Here is a 15,474-nt window from a genome sequence, read left to right on the forward strand (position 1 = left end):
GAAGACGTGTAATGAACTTGTTGGAAGCGTATATGCAAGTAATGGTTGGAAACAACTTGCTGGAACCGTGCAAGTATTCGTTGGGCTAAGACTGACATGAAATTTCCCAAATACTGTTCGAAACATTTGCAAATAGTTAATTCAAAGCGTCAATAAATGCTGGAAAAAATACATATTTTTTATTTTATTATTAAGAATACATTTTTTTTATAAAAAAATAAATTATTAATGATACATATTAATAACAAATATACCGAAAAAAAATTATCCATATATTTAAAAAAAATTTGTGAACAACACATTTTTTAGAAGTACACATTATACCATAAAAAAATTGAGTTGTATCATGGACAGCCATAAAATATGAACAAAGATTACAATCTAAACTCCACATGCATGTTTAATTTGCAGATTCCATTTTTTCAGAATGTGTTTCCCACCATGGGGATAACCAGGGTTATTCAGGCAAAACACTACTGTAATTTATTATCATAGACAGGAAAAAGACAATGGCAGAGATCAATGATTTAACACACAAGAATGAGTGAATGACAACAGCAAGTGAGAACCATGCAAAATCTTTTTTATTAGAGATCCTTTCTTAAATCTTAAATAAGAACATTAAATAAGCTTGAAAAATATTGGTAATTGACCCAATACACATCCATCTAACGGAAAACAACGGACAATTTGATGCATGTGTGGAGCACTTGAGGAAACAGAGCATCCGCAGAATGCCTAAATTTGAAAAAAATAAATTGCATTTGACAAAAAGAACTTGGAGCGTTCAAATACAAAGTGTCAATTAATTAAGGGCATCCATGTAGTTGTCTGTTTCACTTTCTACTTCATCAAGCTGGTCTCCATTGGATATAGATTTTTGAATGTCTTCATCAGCAGGAAAGATATCCATTTGATCAACATTTTCAAGGATGACAGTTCCTCTTTCCTGAGTATCTGAGTCAAAATTAGCTGAAAGCACCTCCTGATACTATCTATCAAGCAAGATATCCCTTTGGTCAACACTTCTAAGGTAGGCAGTTCCTCTGTTCTGTGTATCTGTGTCAAAACTTGCTGAAAGCATCTCCAGAGGCTCGCCATCAAGCATGATACCTTACAAGATTCATCAACCATCAAATATGCTCAACATGCAATACCAAATTAAATTACCCATCTCCAGGGTTGGATTTGTCTTCAATCAGATGAATACTGGAGAGAATATAATTGAAAGAATGGCATCATCTACCATGCAAGGTAAGGCTCCTTACAGGTGCTCAACATGACACCACAAAAGAAAATACAATATCAAAGACACATCACCAACATATATGCAAACAACCAATTCTCACAGCATGCAGTGCAACAACTCACAAAATATGAAATTTAACATCATCTAAGCATTTTCTCAAGCTTATTTCTCATTAAAGAACTTAACTGAAAGTAGTAAACATAGAGACATATAACAGTTTTATAAGTACAGACCACAAAGCAGAACTTTGTTCGAATGATAATGATCATAATCCACATTATAAACGCAGTGAAGTCATCAAATGAAAATAAGAACACAGTACACAATTACACAAATATTAGGCTTAATTAATTATTTAGAATAAAACACCACCTCACGCAGCTTCCTTAGCTGGAATCTTCTCATATCCCATCTTCTTAGGGCTCAGATCATCAACATCATTGAATTCCTCATACGAATTGCGAGAATCGTGATGATTAGCAAAGAGGCTCCACACCAAATACATGGTAACTGCAGTAAGCGAACCGCACCCAACGTCGAAAAGCAAAGTGACTGGTCCGGTCGCATAGAGAGGAGTAGTCGTGCTCGAAGGGAAAAACGCGGCATTTTGGTTCGTGGATGAGGTGCTAGTCCTGATCGTCGATTGAAGGGAGAATCGGACAGTCGAGGAAGATTAAGGGACGGTGGGGGCTGAGTTTGGCGAATTTCGGTGAAGATTGTGACGAATCCAGCGAGGTTCTCGGAATTAAGGTTAGGGTTACGGGGATTGCAATGGATCGAGTAAGAGGAAATGAAGAGGGTTTTGCATGGCCTTCCGGAGGCTGAAATTGAGAGAACACCATGAATATTGTGAGAGCTAAGAGGAGACGCTGAGTCGATGATGCCATTGATTCATACCACACAACTTCGATTGGAAATGGAGCCTCTAATAGCTTTAGCCGGTTACCCATTTTTCAAGTGTTAAATCTCAGCCGTTGACTGCCTTTCTTTACGATCTAAAGGGTCATACGCAAAAGGACAAACGACTGGGGTACCAAACCCCTGATGCAATGTAGCTGGATCCTTGATTCAATCCATGCGTTGCACTGCAGATTTGATGCGGATTTGACACTAATCCACATTCAATCTACTATTTTATGGATAGCATGCGAATTACACTTTCATAGACTTATACCTTTTTATTTATTTTAATACTCGATAGAAATAAAAATAAAAATAAAAATAAAAACCCTTATAGCAAAAAGAAGGCAGTACAAGATTAAGATATGGCTAGCTGCTTCAATACTTTCTTAGTTTTCTTTTTAATTTATATATATGATTCATCATCATTGTGAATGTAAATCATAAAAGACAGACACTTATATAACTAAGAAAAAGAAAAAGAAAATTAAAGAAGCCAAATAAATACATACCTTGAAGACCGAAGGAAACAAAAGCTATGAAGATCTCGTCTTATTAAGAGAGTGAATAAATAATACTCGATTCATCTAAATTGATCTTCCTCTTTTGGACTCAAGAAAGGTTTTAAGGGGGAAGAAATTGAAGACGAATTGAAAAACCTTGGACTTATAATGCTCTCAAACAGTTAAGAAGGAAAGTGCGAAGACATTGGCCGCAGAATTTAGTTTTGTGTGTTGAAGGGTGTTTAGAAGATAAAGATAAAATGTTCAAATAATAATAATAATAATAATAAATAAAGATGAAAAATGTTTGGCAATAATATCACTAGAGGTGGGCATCAACCCGCCCAACCCGTGTGATTTTTTGCGGGTTGGGTTGGGTTGATAAAATAAACGGGTTGAGTTGGGTTATTAAATTCCCAACCCGCACTATTTGCGGGTTGGGTTGGGTTAAAATTTTTTAACCCAACCCAACCCGTCAACCCGTATATATATATATATATAAATTATCATACGAATTTTGATATTTTCTATAAAAATTAAAAAATATATAAATATAAAAACTTTGAAATGTTGGATTTGTTTTAAGGATTTTAATATTTACATTTTTTGTTTATCTAATTTATTTATTTATTTTTGTTCACTATTTAATTAGACTATAACAATAGATTTTTTCAAAAACTCAATCCAATCAACCTAACCCAACCGGTCAACCCGTATGTATATAAAAATTATTATATAAATTTTGATATTTCATATAAAAATTTAAAAATATAAATATAAAAACTTTAAAATATTGGATTTGTTCTAAAGATTTTAATATTTGTATTTTTTAGTTTTTTAATTTATTTATTTATTTTTATTCACTATTTAATTATATATAAAAATGATTTTTTTTAAAAGTCTAACCCAATCAACCCAACCCGCAAAACTGCGGGTTGGGTCGGGTTGGGTTGAGATATGTAATGGATTGAGTTGGGTTGAAAAATTTCAACCCGTTCTACATGCGGGTTGGGTCGGGTTAATGCTCAACCCGACCCAACCCGACCCGTGCCCACCCCTAAATATCACCAACAACTTCATCCTCTTTTTGACACTTGCCCTACATGCACTGCCGAAAAGTAACCAAAATTATACCCCTTTTAAAATATTAAATATTTAACCCTATTTGAGACATTGGTTGTGCTCGTTATTAATTGTCTGGTGGTAATAACACAGCTCAGCTATGCATTATTCCCCTTATATGGGTAGAGATAGTAAATGGCCGGACAGCACGTAGTATGGTACGATATGGTACGTGTATGTACAGTATAATACGATATAAGTATGTTTTAGTAAAGTATGCAACATAATATGGCACACATGTGGATTGGGCCGATCTTAAAATTTTAGGCACGCTGGTTTTAAAAGTACAACACGATTAAAGATAAGTTAAGAATGGTACGATGAAAAAGTATGTAATAAGTACATTTTATTTTTTAATGAAAATAAACTTAAAATTTTATGATTTTACAAATAATTTAAAATTAAATGTTTTAAATTCATTTAATTCTTAGTTTTAAAAAATACTATAATTGATTTATATTTATAATTTATTAAATAAATAATTGATATCGTGATTTTAATGAATAAAATTATAGATATCAGGATTTTATAAATATGCATTAATATTATTGTGAACTATGATTTATAACTCTATGTAAGTTCAAGTTAACAATTAAATTAACCCTTAAGAAAATTTTATTATTATAATTGTTGTTAAGTATTAAAAAAAATCTAATACTATAAGGTCAAACTTAATAATTAGTATTATATCCTCTTATAATTATTAGTTTATTATTATTAAATATGGGCTTGAGTTTTGAATTTTCGATTTTATTAAATTTGAATAAAGGCATAGGCCTAAAAAAAAGTGCATAAAATTAAAAAAAGTACACCAACAGTTTGACATGCACTCTTAAAAAATTAAAAAAATACTTCTTGGGCTTTTTTTCTTAGGCATGGTAGAGCCCACAACACGACACGTGTGGGCACAGCACGAGTGGGCACAACACGTGTGCCGGGTCGGGCCTAAGTAAAAAAAAATTAAGCACGGCACGACATGAGCATGAGCACACGTAGGCCTTACTTTGCCAGCCCCGCCTGTTGGGCACCTCTATATATGGATCAGGTCAATTTGTTTAGTATTATTTTTTAGAGACTTAAAAATAATTTTAAATAATTAATAATTAATTTTTAGTATTTAATAAATTTTTGAAAAAAATTATTTTTAGTAAAGTCACTCCATCTTACGGTAAATTTTAAAAAATAAGAAAGAAGTATTAACAAAAAAATAAAATCAATAAATAATATATTTAGTTTAGTTATCAATTATTATATATATACAATAATATATATATATGTGTGTGTGTGTGTGTGTGTTTATAAATATGTAAATAAACTTTATTCAACATTATATCCATTTCCATCATTTACATTCTTATACTTTAAGCCGTTTACATTCTTAGAGTAGTTTAATAGTATAATTTATTAAACACATACTACTGCTTTTATACCTCACAATCTTTTAAAAACAAAAGTTACCAAATATTTAAATGATTCTCATTACAAGTGATTATTTTTACAAGATAGCTAATAATAATTATTTTAAAAGTTACACTATTATCAAACTAGCTCTTGGTTGGGTTAATCTCGTTACTATCCCCTTTGGGATTGAGGTTGAAAATCTAGAAGTTGCTTATTTCATAATTTTTAACAAAAATAGTATTTAGTAAATTTATCAAAAGCTACTTATTTAATCATTTTCTCCATTATGACAACAACTTTTAAATCATGTAGAAAAGTAACTTATTAAATAAGTTACCACATATTTTTGAAATTTTTATTATAATCTTATTGCTTTAACAAAAGGACAATTATTTCTTTTTTTCTCATAAACCGTAATATATAAACCATTAGATATCATTTATGTTTATTTTTCCATCATAGGAGTCAATAATTCTTGCATATGAACGTATTATATAATATTTTTATTCTATTTGGATACACATATTAGTATGAATTTTTATCGTATTTTATGTAATAGAATATAAAAGTTCATTATATTTTATTAATTGATTTTTTTTATTTATGTAGTTTTACGTGTTTTAAAACAAAAAAAAAGTCATGTCTAAGTGATTGTGTTAAACATACTCTAAAAATAAAAGACAATTTAAAATCATATTTATTTTGATCATTATATAATAAAATAATGTTTTCGCAATAAAATTTACCAACGTATACACTGCTTTTCAAACTTACAACAACTTCAAAAACATAACTTACAAACACTAAACTACTTTTTTAATTAGCAACTTAATTTATTTATATGGGAGAAACAACTTATTTTATCAACCACTACAATTCTAAAATAGTCATATTTAAACGGGGCCAGGGGACCGTACTTTTGAAAATATGAAGGAGCATTTCATACTGGTCACCAATAGGATGGTTGGGCTTCACCTAATTAAGTTGTTGTTGTTGTTGTTTTTGTTATTATTATTATTATTATTAAAAAAAATATTATCAATATTTTAGGACAAAGGTTATTTATATCTAAATTCATTCATCAAAAAGGTTAATTTTAACTATACCTACACATGATATTAGAATAGATATTATAAATAAAAATAGTATAAAATTTAAATACTATTATCTTAATGTTCTTAATGTGTGAAACATATTTTATTATTATTAAAACATTCTCACATATTTATAATATCAAAATAATTTTATTGTCCCCTGGTTGAATGGTTTTCAAATAGTTTTCTATCCAAGTTCAAATTCTAGAAAAGATAAAGGGTTAAAAAAATGGATTTTGACTTTGCCCATCCCTCCACCTTTAAAAAAAAATTATTCAATATTTATATTGATATATTTTTAATATTATATGTATATTTACTATAAAGTTTTAATAATAATTTTTGGATTATTATAATCAAATGGTATAATTATCAAATGGGATATGTATAAGCATTTATAAAACTAATAGTGTTTATGTGACTATTTAAACAAATTAATTTATGAGGTTTGGGCGACTTTTTCCTTTATTTTTTTATTAATTAATTTGAACAGCTAATTTGTCTAAGCAACTGTTGGGTTATCATAGATTTAAGTTAAGTTAAAATTTGATCTCTATTAAAAATTATATTTATTTTAGATCTCATTTCTGTTTATTTACTTCATGGATTGGATCAAAATGAAAAAAAAAAAAAGAGCTAATCCGTAAAACTGTAGATTAAATGTGAATTTTGATAAAATTCACGTCTCATGTACAAACGTATGGATCGACTACGGATTGAATTTCATTAATTTATGAATTAAATTGGACCGAAATTTTATAACCTGTCAATTGATTGTGAATCCTAATCTAACCCACAGAATCTGAGTTGTTTAGCAGAGAAAAGCCATTATAAGCCCAATTTCATGCCGCCACTTGGAACTTCAAAGTAGAATCCACACGCCTAACCACACAATTAGCATATTTTAAACACTTGGACTCTACCAATGTCAACACTGTTAGGTTTTAAGCACTAATTAACTAATGCCCACAATTAATGGCTTTTGTGGTAATAACTAAATTACAAAAAAGCCATCCTATGGACACATAATCTCCATGGCAGTTTCTTCATGTATAAGTTCTTCGGGCTTATAGGACATAGGTTGACAGGTCAACCTACATCTGTTATCTGCATGCATTATTTCAAGTATTATTATAATCACTTTTGTTTAATCCAGATGAGTTTTTTTTTTTTTTTGATTACTTATCCTGATGAGTTGAACAGAATCTATATTGTTAAATTTTTAAATTTCACTGCTAGTAAACATCTTTATAAAATTAGTGAGAAATATTGACTCGATCAAACTTAATTCTCACCAATTAACAACTCAAACAATACAATATTTAGAATATGAAATTACAATTTACTCAAAATTGAGATTAAAGTAAAATTACTGCCCATAAGTAAGTTTGGTAATGCTATATCTTTTAAAATGAATGATGTTAATTGCGCTTTAAAAATAATCAGCTGCGAAGATAATTAGTTAAACACTTGATAAAATTTATTTTTACAAGTCTTGTGAGTTTCAAAAGCAATTGGATGTATTTAGTAAATCTTATTGTTAAACTGCTATAAGAATGTTAATAATTAAAATGAACAAAATATTGAAAAAATTTATTTACACATTAATAAATATGTATATAATTTTTTTATTGTGTACACATAGCAATTGATAACTAAAATAAACATTTTTATAAGTTAACTTAATTTTTATTTTGTTATATCAATGTAATTGGTAATAATAATAATATCTTTAAATTTAATAATTTTATTCTAAATTGAATAAAGATAATTTTAAATTTTTATAATATATGTGGAGGATATATGCAATAGTATTAAGAATAAAATTGATTCTCGAAATCATATTTTGAAAAAGTACTTACTCTCTATTTTTAAAAATCTATTTTACGCAGGAATAATTATATCAAATGTGATTTTTTAAAAATTTTCGAAACACTAAAAATAATTTTTAATTTTTAAAAATTACATTTGAACCGTTTAAAAGCAAACACAAACAGACCCTTAATAAACTTGCTGCAACTTAATCGTAAGTAGATTGCCCAATTTATTTATTTTCGAACATCAAATTTTATTTATTTAATCATAAAGTAATTTCTATTTATATGTTTTGTAAATTTAGTTCATTGATTGTAACTCAGCATTTTACTAATATCATAAAGTATATTCATCGCAAAAATAATTAAAAATATGCTTTAGAAGCAGCATACATCCACAGCAATAGATGATTCATGCAACAGATATGTCACAGTGTGCATTAATTGTTGGAGCCAACCACAACCGACGAGGTAGTTAGAACCTTGTCTATTATCTGCATGATTGTTGGAGCCAACTAAACTACTTTTTTTGTCAAATTCTTTTATGCACTCTTGTCTTTGGATTATTAATATAATTTTAACGGCTCTTCCAATTTTAGTACTGTAATGTTTATCTTTCTATCAATTGATTTTGTTGTCTGTGATAAACTTTGATCTATTGTGATGATGTTTTTCTTTTTTCTTTTGTGTAACACAATAGAAAAAAAAAATAATGGGTTCCCATTTAAGTGTCTTGCTCATTTTTTATTCATATCTAGTCCAGTCAGTATGTCATTCTATAAATATATTTAGCGAGTGGAAAAAATCAGCATTAAATGGAGATTATAATACCAATTCAAATCTTCAAAAATATTAAAACTTAATTAGAAGAGGTCTTAATGACTTGTAGATTTGAATGAGAACTCGTCCAAATTTTGAAGGATGAAAATTAAAAAAAAAAAAACCACAAGACTGGACTAATTAAATTGTTTTACCATTACGTTATACACCCAATGTCATGCCGCCACTTGTAAGTTCAAAGTAGAATCCACGCACGCACACACACATACCAACCCACTTTAGCAGATTTTCATTTTAAAAACTTTTGACTCTACCGTGTCAAACACTTAGGTTTCCAAGCACTCTAAAAGTACCCAACTCTCCCCCCACAATTAACGGCTAATATGGTTACCATTCAATTACACAAAGGCCCTTCTATGGAAACCACGCCCATACGGAAGCGCATGAGTTCGAGGCCCACAGGAGCTCGTCTATCGCTTCTAACTATCTGGACGCTCGTTAAAATTCTTGATTGTAATATAAATTTATTGTTAATTAATTTCACTTCACTTGTTTCGACATTTATCATCACACCACACTAGTGATAATTGTGTTAATAATATTAAAACAGGTAACACTTCGTTAATTTTTATCATTAATTAGACGTTTCATTAAAATTTTAGACTATATTATAAATGTATATATTAAATGTTCAAGTAGATTTTTTTTTACATTGATATTACAATTAGACTATAATTTATATTAAATAAAACTACTACTGACATTTATAATTAGATTATTATTAAAATTAATTTACATTAAATATTATGAAATACCGTCTGCATTTTCATTTTCACTAATATTCAAGCGACATTTACTTTATTTATATTTTATAAGAAAAAAGTCTGACTGTACTCAATTATTACATAATTATAAAAGGAATGAAGCCACAATATTACTCTATGGGTCTCAAACCGTTGCTCTTAGTTCAAGCAGATTTCTGATTGTAATATTTGATTGCAATATTACGGGTTTCACAGGAGTAAAATTAAAATATGGACGCGGATTGTGGGGCCATAGATATTTTCAATGAGGGGCCGGCTTATGTGTGTTGTTTGCTGCCGGTTCAACTGAAAGATGTTTTTTGTTTTATTTATTTATTTATTTTATTTATTGTTTGTCTCCACGTCTTTGACCTCTTCTTGTTATGTTCGTCATATATATATATGAAATCTCTCCGTATATTCTCCTTCATAAAATCTCTCCGCTTTCATCGCTACCACTCTCAAGTTTGAATCTCTTTTTCTTTTTAATTTATATTCTCACAATTTCTCCTGTGACTGCAGTTTAACAGAAATGGTTATGGAAATTGATTCATCGACTCCAAATGGAGACGACGGAGTAAACAAAATCAACGGTCACGATCATGATGGTGATCGTCGTCATATGGCGATAATCGAACCTCATTCGGAGTTGCCGAAGCCAGAGGCGCCAGCTGGTTTGTTTGCGTTGCCTCCTTCTCCTTCTTCTTCTCCTCCGTCAGGTAATTACTCATTCAAATTCGGAAAATTCATCCGCGAACGAAGCAACAACTTCTCCGCCGCAATCGTGAAGAAGTTGAATTCTCTCGACGATGCTCGGGCTGAGGCTGAGCCTGAGCCGGCGGGGTCGACGGTGATCAAACCGGACGAGGTGACTCAGTTCAACATATCAGGACTCAAAGTGGTCGTAAAACTCAAAAGCCACGGAGAAGAAGGAGATGAAAAGATTAAAGGACGGATAAGCTTCTTCTCGAGATCGAACTGCAGAGACTGCACCGCCGTGAGGAGATTTTTCAAACAGAGAGGACTCAAGTTCGTGGAGATAAACGTCGACGTTTTCCCGCCGCGCGAGAAAGAGCTGATTCGACGAACCGGAAGCTCGCAGGTGCCGCGGGTTTTTTTGAACGACAAGTTGTTCGGAGGACTGGTGGCGTTGAATTCGCTGAGGAACAGCGGCACGTTCGACGAGCGGTTTAGGGAGATGTTGGGGAGGAAATGTTCCGGTGATGCGCCTGCACCGCCGCTCTATGGTTTCGATGACGATGATGAGGAGGAAGAATCGATGGACGAGATGTTGCTTAGTGTCAAGTTGCTGAGGCAGAGATTGCCGATCCAGGACCGTCTGATCAAGTTGAAGATCGTTAAGAATTGCTTTTCTGGGAGCGAGATGGTTGATGTGCTTACTCACCACTTCAAGTGCGATAGGATGAAGGTGCGTTTCGTTCTCTAATTCTCGTCTTTCATTAGGGTCATTTTCTTATTAATTGACTTGCCATAACTGCATCGGTGAAATTTTTAAATCAAATTTCTTCTTAATTATTAAATTATTATGATTTTTCTCGGTCGTTTCATATTTGGTTTATCCAAGAAATTTCCGACAAATATTTATATAATTTAAAATTCGTGGTTTGACAAATTAATTATAGGAATCCTTGTTTTTATAATAATCGCATAAATTCATTATTTTAGAAATAATCATTTTTTGTTATTATAAATAGTACAAAAATAATCACGGGAAAAAGTTTGTATAGCTATTTTTCAAACAAACACATCTCTATGATCAATTTGTTAAACCATGAAAGTGCCGTTATTCTTCTTTTGTACATTTATACCCTTTATGCGCTTTATAGAATTATGGATATTTGACAAACATTAATGATGGCGAACACGCATGGCATATGATGAGAGCGGATAGGCACCTCGTGCAATGAGAATATATAAATGATTTGTTTTTAATTGTCGAGTACTAGCCCATTATATATTGGATGGAAGTGCATTTATTTATTTGTTTATTTATTTATTGTATTTTAATTGATTGTGTTTGTGTAGGAGAAATAAAGTGACATATAGGAAGGAGCCAAGTTCACAAAAACACAATTTCTTTATTATTATTTTTTAATATCACATAAGTAAAATTTTGATTCCATTAATTTAATATTAGTAACCCTTTTTCATTTAAGTCTTGAGTCTTCACTTTAATTAAGAATTTTTTTTTTGGATGATTTTTCTCCGAACATTTAAATTTTTTTTCCCGTGATTTTCGCAATTTATTATGTTGCGTAATTTCTGAGGGTCAAAATAGTGATTGAATAGACAACATTTTTCTTCTTTTGTTTTTAATTAGTTAGACCAACTCAATGAATTATGAAAAGGGCTCTAGATGTTCTTGATTGAGGGTCCCCTCCCTTCTCTCACTCATTCCGTAAGAAAGCAGCAATTGAACATTTTGTAGGCTTTTATTAATTGCGACCCAAATATTACTTTCCCATATTATTATTATTTTATTTTAAAGTTGATATAGCCCCAAAAAAATTTCATGAAGAATTGTTTATTTTCTTCTACGAGGTGGAATTAGGAGTAAAGTGCGAAGTTGACATAAAAATAGTCAATGAATTTTGCACAACTAACCAAATCTATGAAATATTAAAATAATTAAGTGAAAATGAGCGGATGTCGTTTGTTTATTTAAAGGGTTGGGATTTCTGACTCAAAATTTTTAATTTAAAAAATTTCAACTTGCATAAAATCGTAAGCTGAAAAGTATTTTTCTCATTTAAATTATTCAACCCTCAACTAGTCAACTTTGTAATTCTAGGCACTGAAATTTAGCATTGACGTATGCAGAGGCAGAATTATAATTTTCTAAACCAAAAAAAAAGGTTTGAATTGAAATTTTATCATATATGTTAAAATTTTGTGTTTAACTCCTTTAGTTTTATATAATTGTGTTATACCCCATAGTATTTTATGCTTTCACCACTATGATCCCCACCACTGCACCACTGCACTGCTGCCTCCTCAAATTTTTTTGATATATTGTTACAGCCTATTTTAGTTCATGTTTTCTTCATTATAGCTTAGCTTGGTCGTAACAAAGTCATGTTTAACTGTTTTCGCCACTGGACGTGTGTTCTTCAGTTCTTACAACACTTTTTTTTTTTTTAAATTTTAAGTAAAAAGTTGTTTTAATTGAATCAAGCCTTTGAAATTTTATTCAATCCTCCACCCAGTAAAGAAACATTAAAAACTCAGAGACCCGTATAACAAATTCTCGTTTAGCATTTCTCTGCTTAGATTATTACTTTAAAAAAAAAATTCTACGTTTCTTAAATTATATACATTGATGCAAATGAATTCTAAATGACAAAACTTGCACTCTTGCAGGCAGTTGAGATTGGGAAGCAGCTTAGCAGGAAGCACTTCATCCATCATGTGTTTGGGTAAGAACATTTCTCTATCACATAACTAATGTATAGCTGGACAGTCAATATGAAATATGGTACTATGATTCTTTTTTTTTTTCCCCCTCATGTAACTTATTTACTTACATATAAATTTTGATGCAGGGAAAATGAATTTGAAGATGAAAACCATTTCTATCGTTTTCTTGAGCATGAACCATATATTAGAAAATGCTACAATTTTCGGGTAGCTACAAATGATACAGCACCAAAGCCTGCTGTTTTCGTTGGCCAAAGGCTTAATAAGATAATGTCCGCGATACTAGAAGCTTATGCCTCCGATGATAGGCGCCATGTTGATTATGCAGCCATCAGCAAAAGTGAGGAGTTCAGGAGGTATTACTGGCTTATCTTCTCGCTGCTATAATTTTATTATTATTATTATTATTGTTGTAAAAGCAAAACATGGCAAGAATAAACAGAAATGACATTAGAAAATTGAGTAGGAATAAACAGAACAGCAAGTGATGTTATTTTACTATAAAATGACATCAATAAAGGATGAGGGTGATTGACTTGTAAGATATGCTCATATGTGGGATAAAATAATGCCTGCGTAAAAGATCAGATGCAAGTATAATACTATAATAGTACTTTGAGGCTTGATATTGATTCATAACTAGCAATTAATAGAATTATAAGCAGCTATTAAAATCTATGATTCAGCACTGACAGTATCTGCATCCATAGCTTTATAACAACATTAGCTTATGGAGTATATATCATCATATTTCTCCAATGTGTATAAACTATTATAGTTATCTCACGTTCTATGTTTTTATTAGTGCTAAACTTGTGTGTTACCTTCTCGATATTGGTGAATGTAGATACGTTAATTTGGCTAGCGACCTTCAAAGGGTGAACCTATTTGAACTGTCGCCAGATGAGAAGTTGGCCTTCTTCTTGAACTTATACAATGCGATGGTCATCCACGCGATAATTAGAGTAGGCCATCCGGAAGGAGTAATCGATCGAAAATCCTTCTTTTCAGATTTTCAATATGTAGTCGGAGGCTATCCTTACTCCCTGTCTACAATAAAGAATGGGATCCTGAGAAACAATCGCAGAGATACCTACTCGTTGGCCAAACCCTTTGGCTCTGGCGACAAGCGCCTGGAGGTAAACTTACTTTTCTTAGTTATTTTTATGAACGCCGGTGAGCAGTCGTCTTGTGCTTAAAACGTTTCAACTTATGAAATGGCATGCAGCTCTGTCCTCTGAAAGTGAATCCACTGATCCATTTTGGGCTATGCAATGGAACAAGGTCGAGTCCCACAGTGAGATTTTTCTCAGCTCAAGGAGTTGAAGCCGAACTGAGATCTGCCAGCAGGGAGTTCTTCCAGAGTGGTGGAATGGAGGTGAATTTGGAAAAGAGGACAGTTTATCTCACAAGGATCATTAAGTGGTGAGTGGTTAATGCTCAGGTTCCTTTTGTGTATACACCCCCTTTGCACTAACATTAATGGTTGAAAAGCCTACAGTAGTAACACTATAAAGTGCACACAGCAATGCTGCTTTTCCTGGGGAAATTTGCCTTAAATTTTTTTTCGAAACAAACCAAATATCTACTCTGCCAAAACTGTGTGCTTAACAATCTGCCTTGCCCGGGAAAATGGGGAAAAATTTCCCCTGGCAAAGTAGCATTTTTGAAGTGCAAATATTTATATGAATTGTCTCTTTTCAATCAAATTGTAAGTCTCCTTACAAGCCGATTTTTAAAAGACGAGTTTTACCTAATATTGTGCGTAACTTATCATTTCTTTGGCTATAGGTTCAATGTAGATTTTGGACAGGAAAAAGAAATATTGAAGTGGAGCATCAATTATCTGGATGCGACAAAAGCAGGTCTTTTGACACATCTACTGGATGATGGGGGTCCTGTCAATATCATTTATCAGAGTTATGATTGGTCTATGAATTCTTAACTATCGGCTGCGGAGGGGACCGAGTGGTGCCATTTTCTATAACATACACATACATAGGAATAGAAATGATTTAAGTTCTATAAAAGCGGGGCAGGACCTGAGTTGGCCGCCATATTTTTGTACATTATATATATATATATATATATATGAACACTTTGATTATCAAGCCGCGAGTAAAGGTGTGTTCCGAAATGGGAAAAGGGAAATATAAAGATAGTAATTTATATGCATAATCATAAAGAACTATTCCTTCACCCTCTGTTTTTTTTTTATAATAAAATTAATGTAACTATGATTTTGAATATCATTTCTTACTTTTTGCTATAGAACTTAAGCTAATTTCACCCATAACTATTTGACAAAAGAATTCCTTAATAGACATCTTTGTATAGGTGGATCTTACAAATTGGTCACTTAATGTGGAT

General features: G+C 31.4%; 1 protein-coding gene across 1 annotated transcript; it reads left to right on the forward strand.

Moving 5' to 3' along the window:
* Positions 1–10,097: 10,097 nt before the first annotated feature.
* Positions 10,098–15,295, forward strand: LOC18033225. Its single transcript, XM_006420591.2, has 6 exons — positions 10,098–11,095; positions 13,048–13,103; positions 13,230–13,460; positions 13,952–14,243; positions 14,333–14,529; positions 14,896–15,295. Exons 1-6 carry the CDS (start codon positions 10,199–10,201, stop codon positions 15,047–15,049), a joined length of 1,827 nt encoding a protein of 608 aa, XP_006420654.1. The 5' UTR covers positions 10,098–10,198; the 3' UTR covers positions 15,050–15,295.
* The last annotated feature ends 179 nt before the right edge of the window (positions 15,296–15,474 follow it).

This window comes from Citrus clementina, unplaced genomic scaffold (assembly GCF_000493195.1).
Source record: "Citrus clementina cultivar Clemenules unplaced genomic scaffold, Citrus_clementina_v1.0 scaffold_9, whole genome shotgun sequence".
Taxonomy (NCBI): domain Eukaryota; kingdom Viridiplantae; phylum Streptophyta; class Magnoliopsida; order Sapindales; family Rutaceae; genus Citrus; species Citrus x clementina.

Excerpts from the sequence above, each read along its gene's own strand:
- LOC18033225 (XM_006420591.2), top strand. The coding sequence starts at position 10,199 with ATGGTTATGGAAATTGATTCATCGACTCCAAATGGAGACGACGGAGTA. Across the intron at positions 11,096-13,047 it reads TCAAGTGCGATAGGATGAAG|GCAGTTGAGATTGGGAAGCA; the intron begins GTGCGTTTCGTT and ends GCACTCTTGCAG. Across the intron at positions 13,461-13,951 it reads AAAAGTGAGGAGTTCAGGAG|ATACGTTAATTTGGCTAGCG; the intron begins GTATTACTGGCT and ends TGGTGAATGTAG.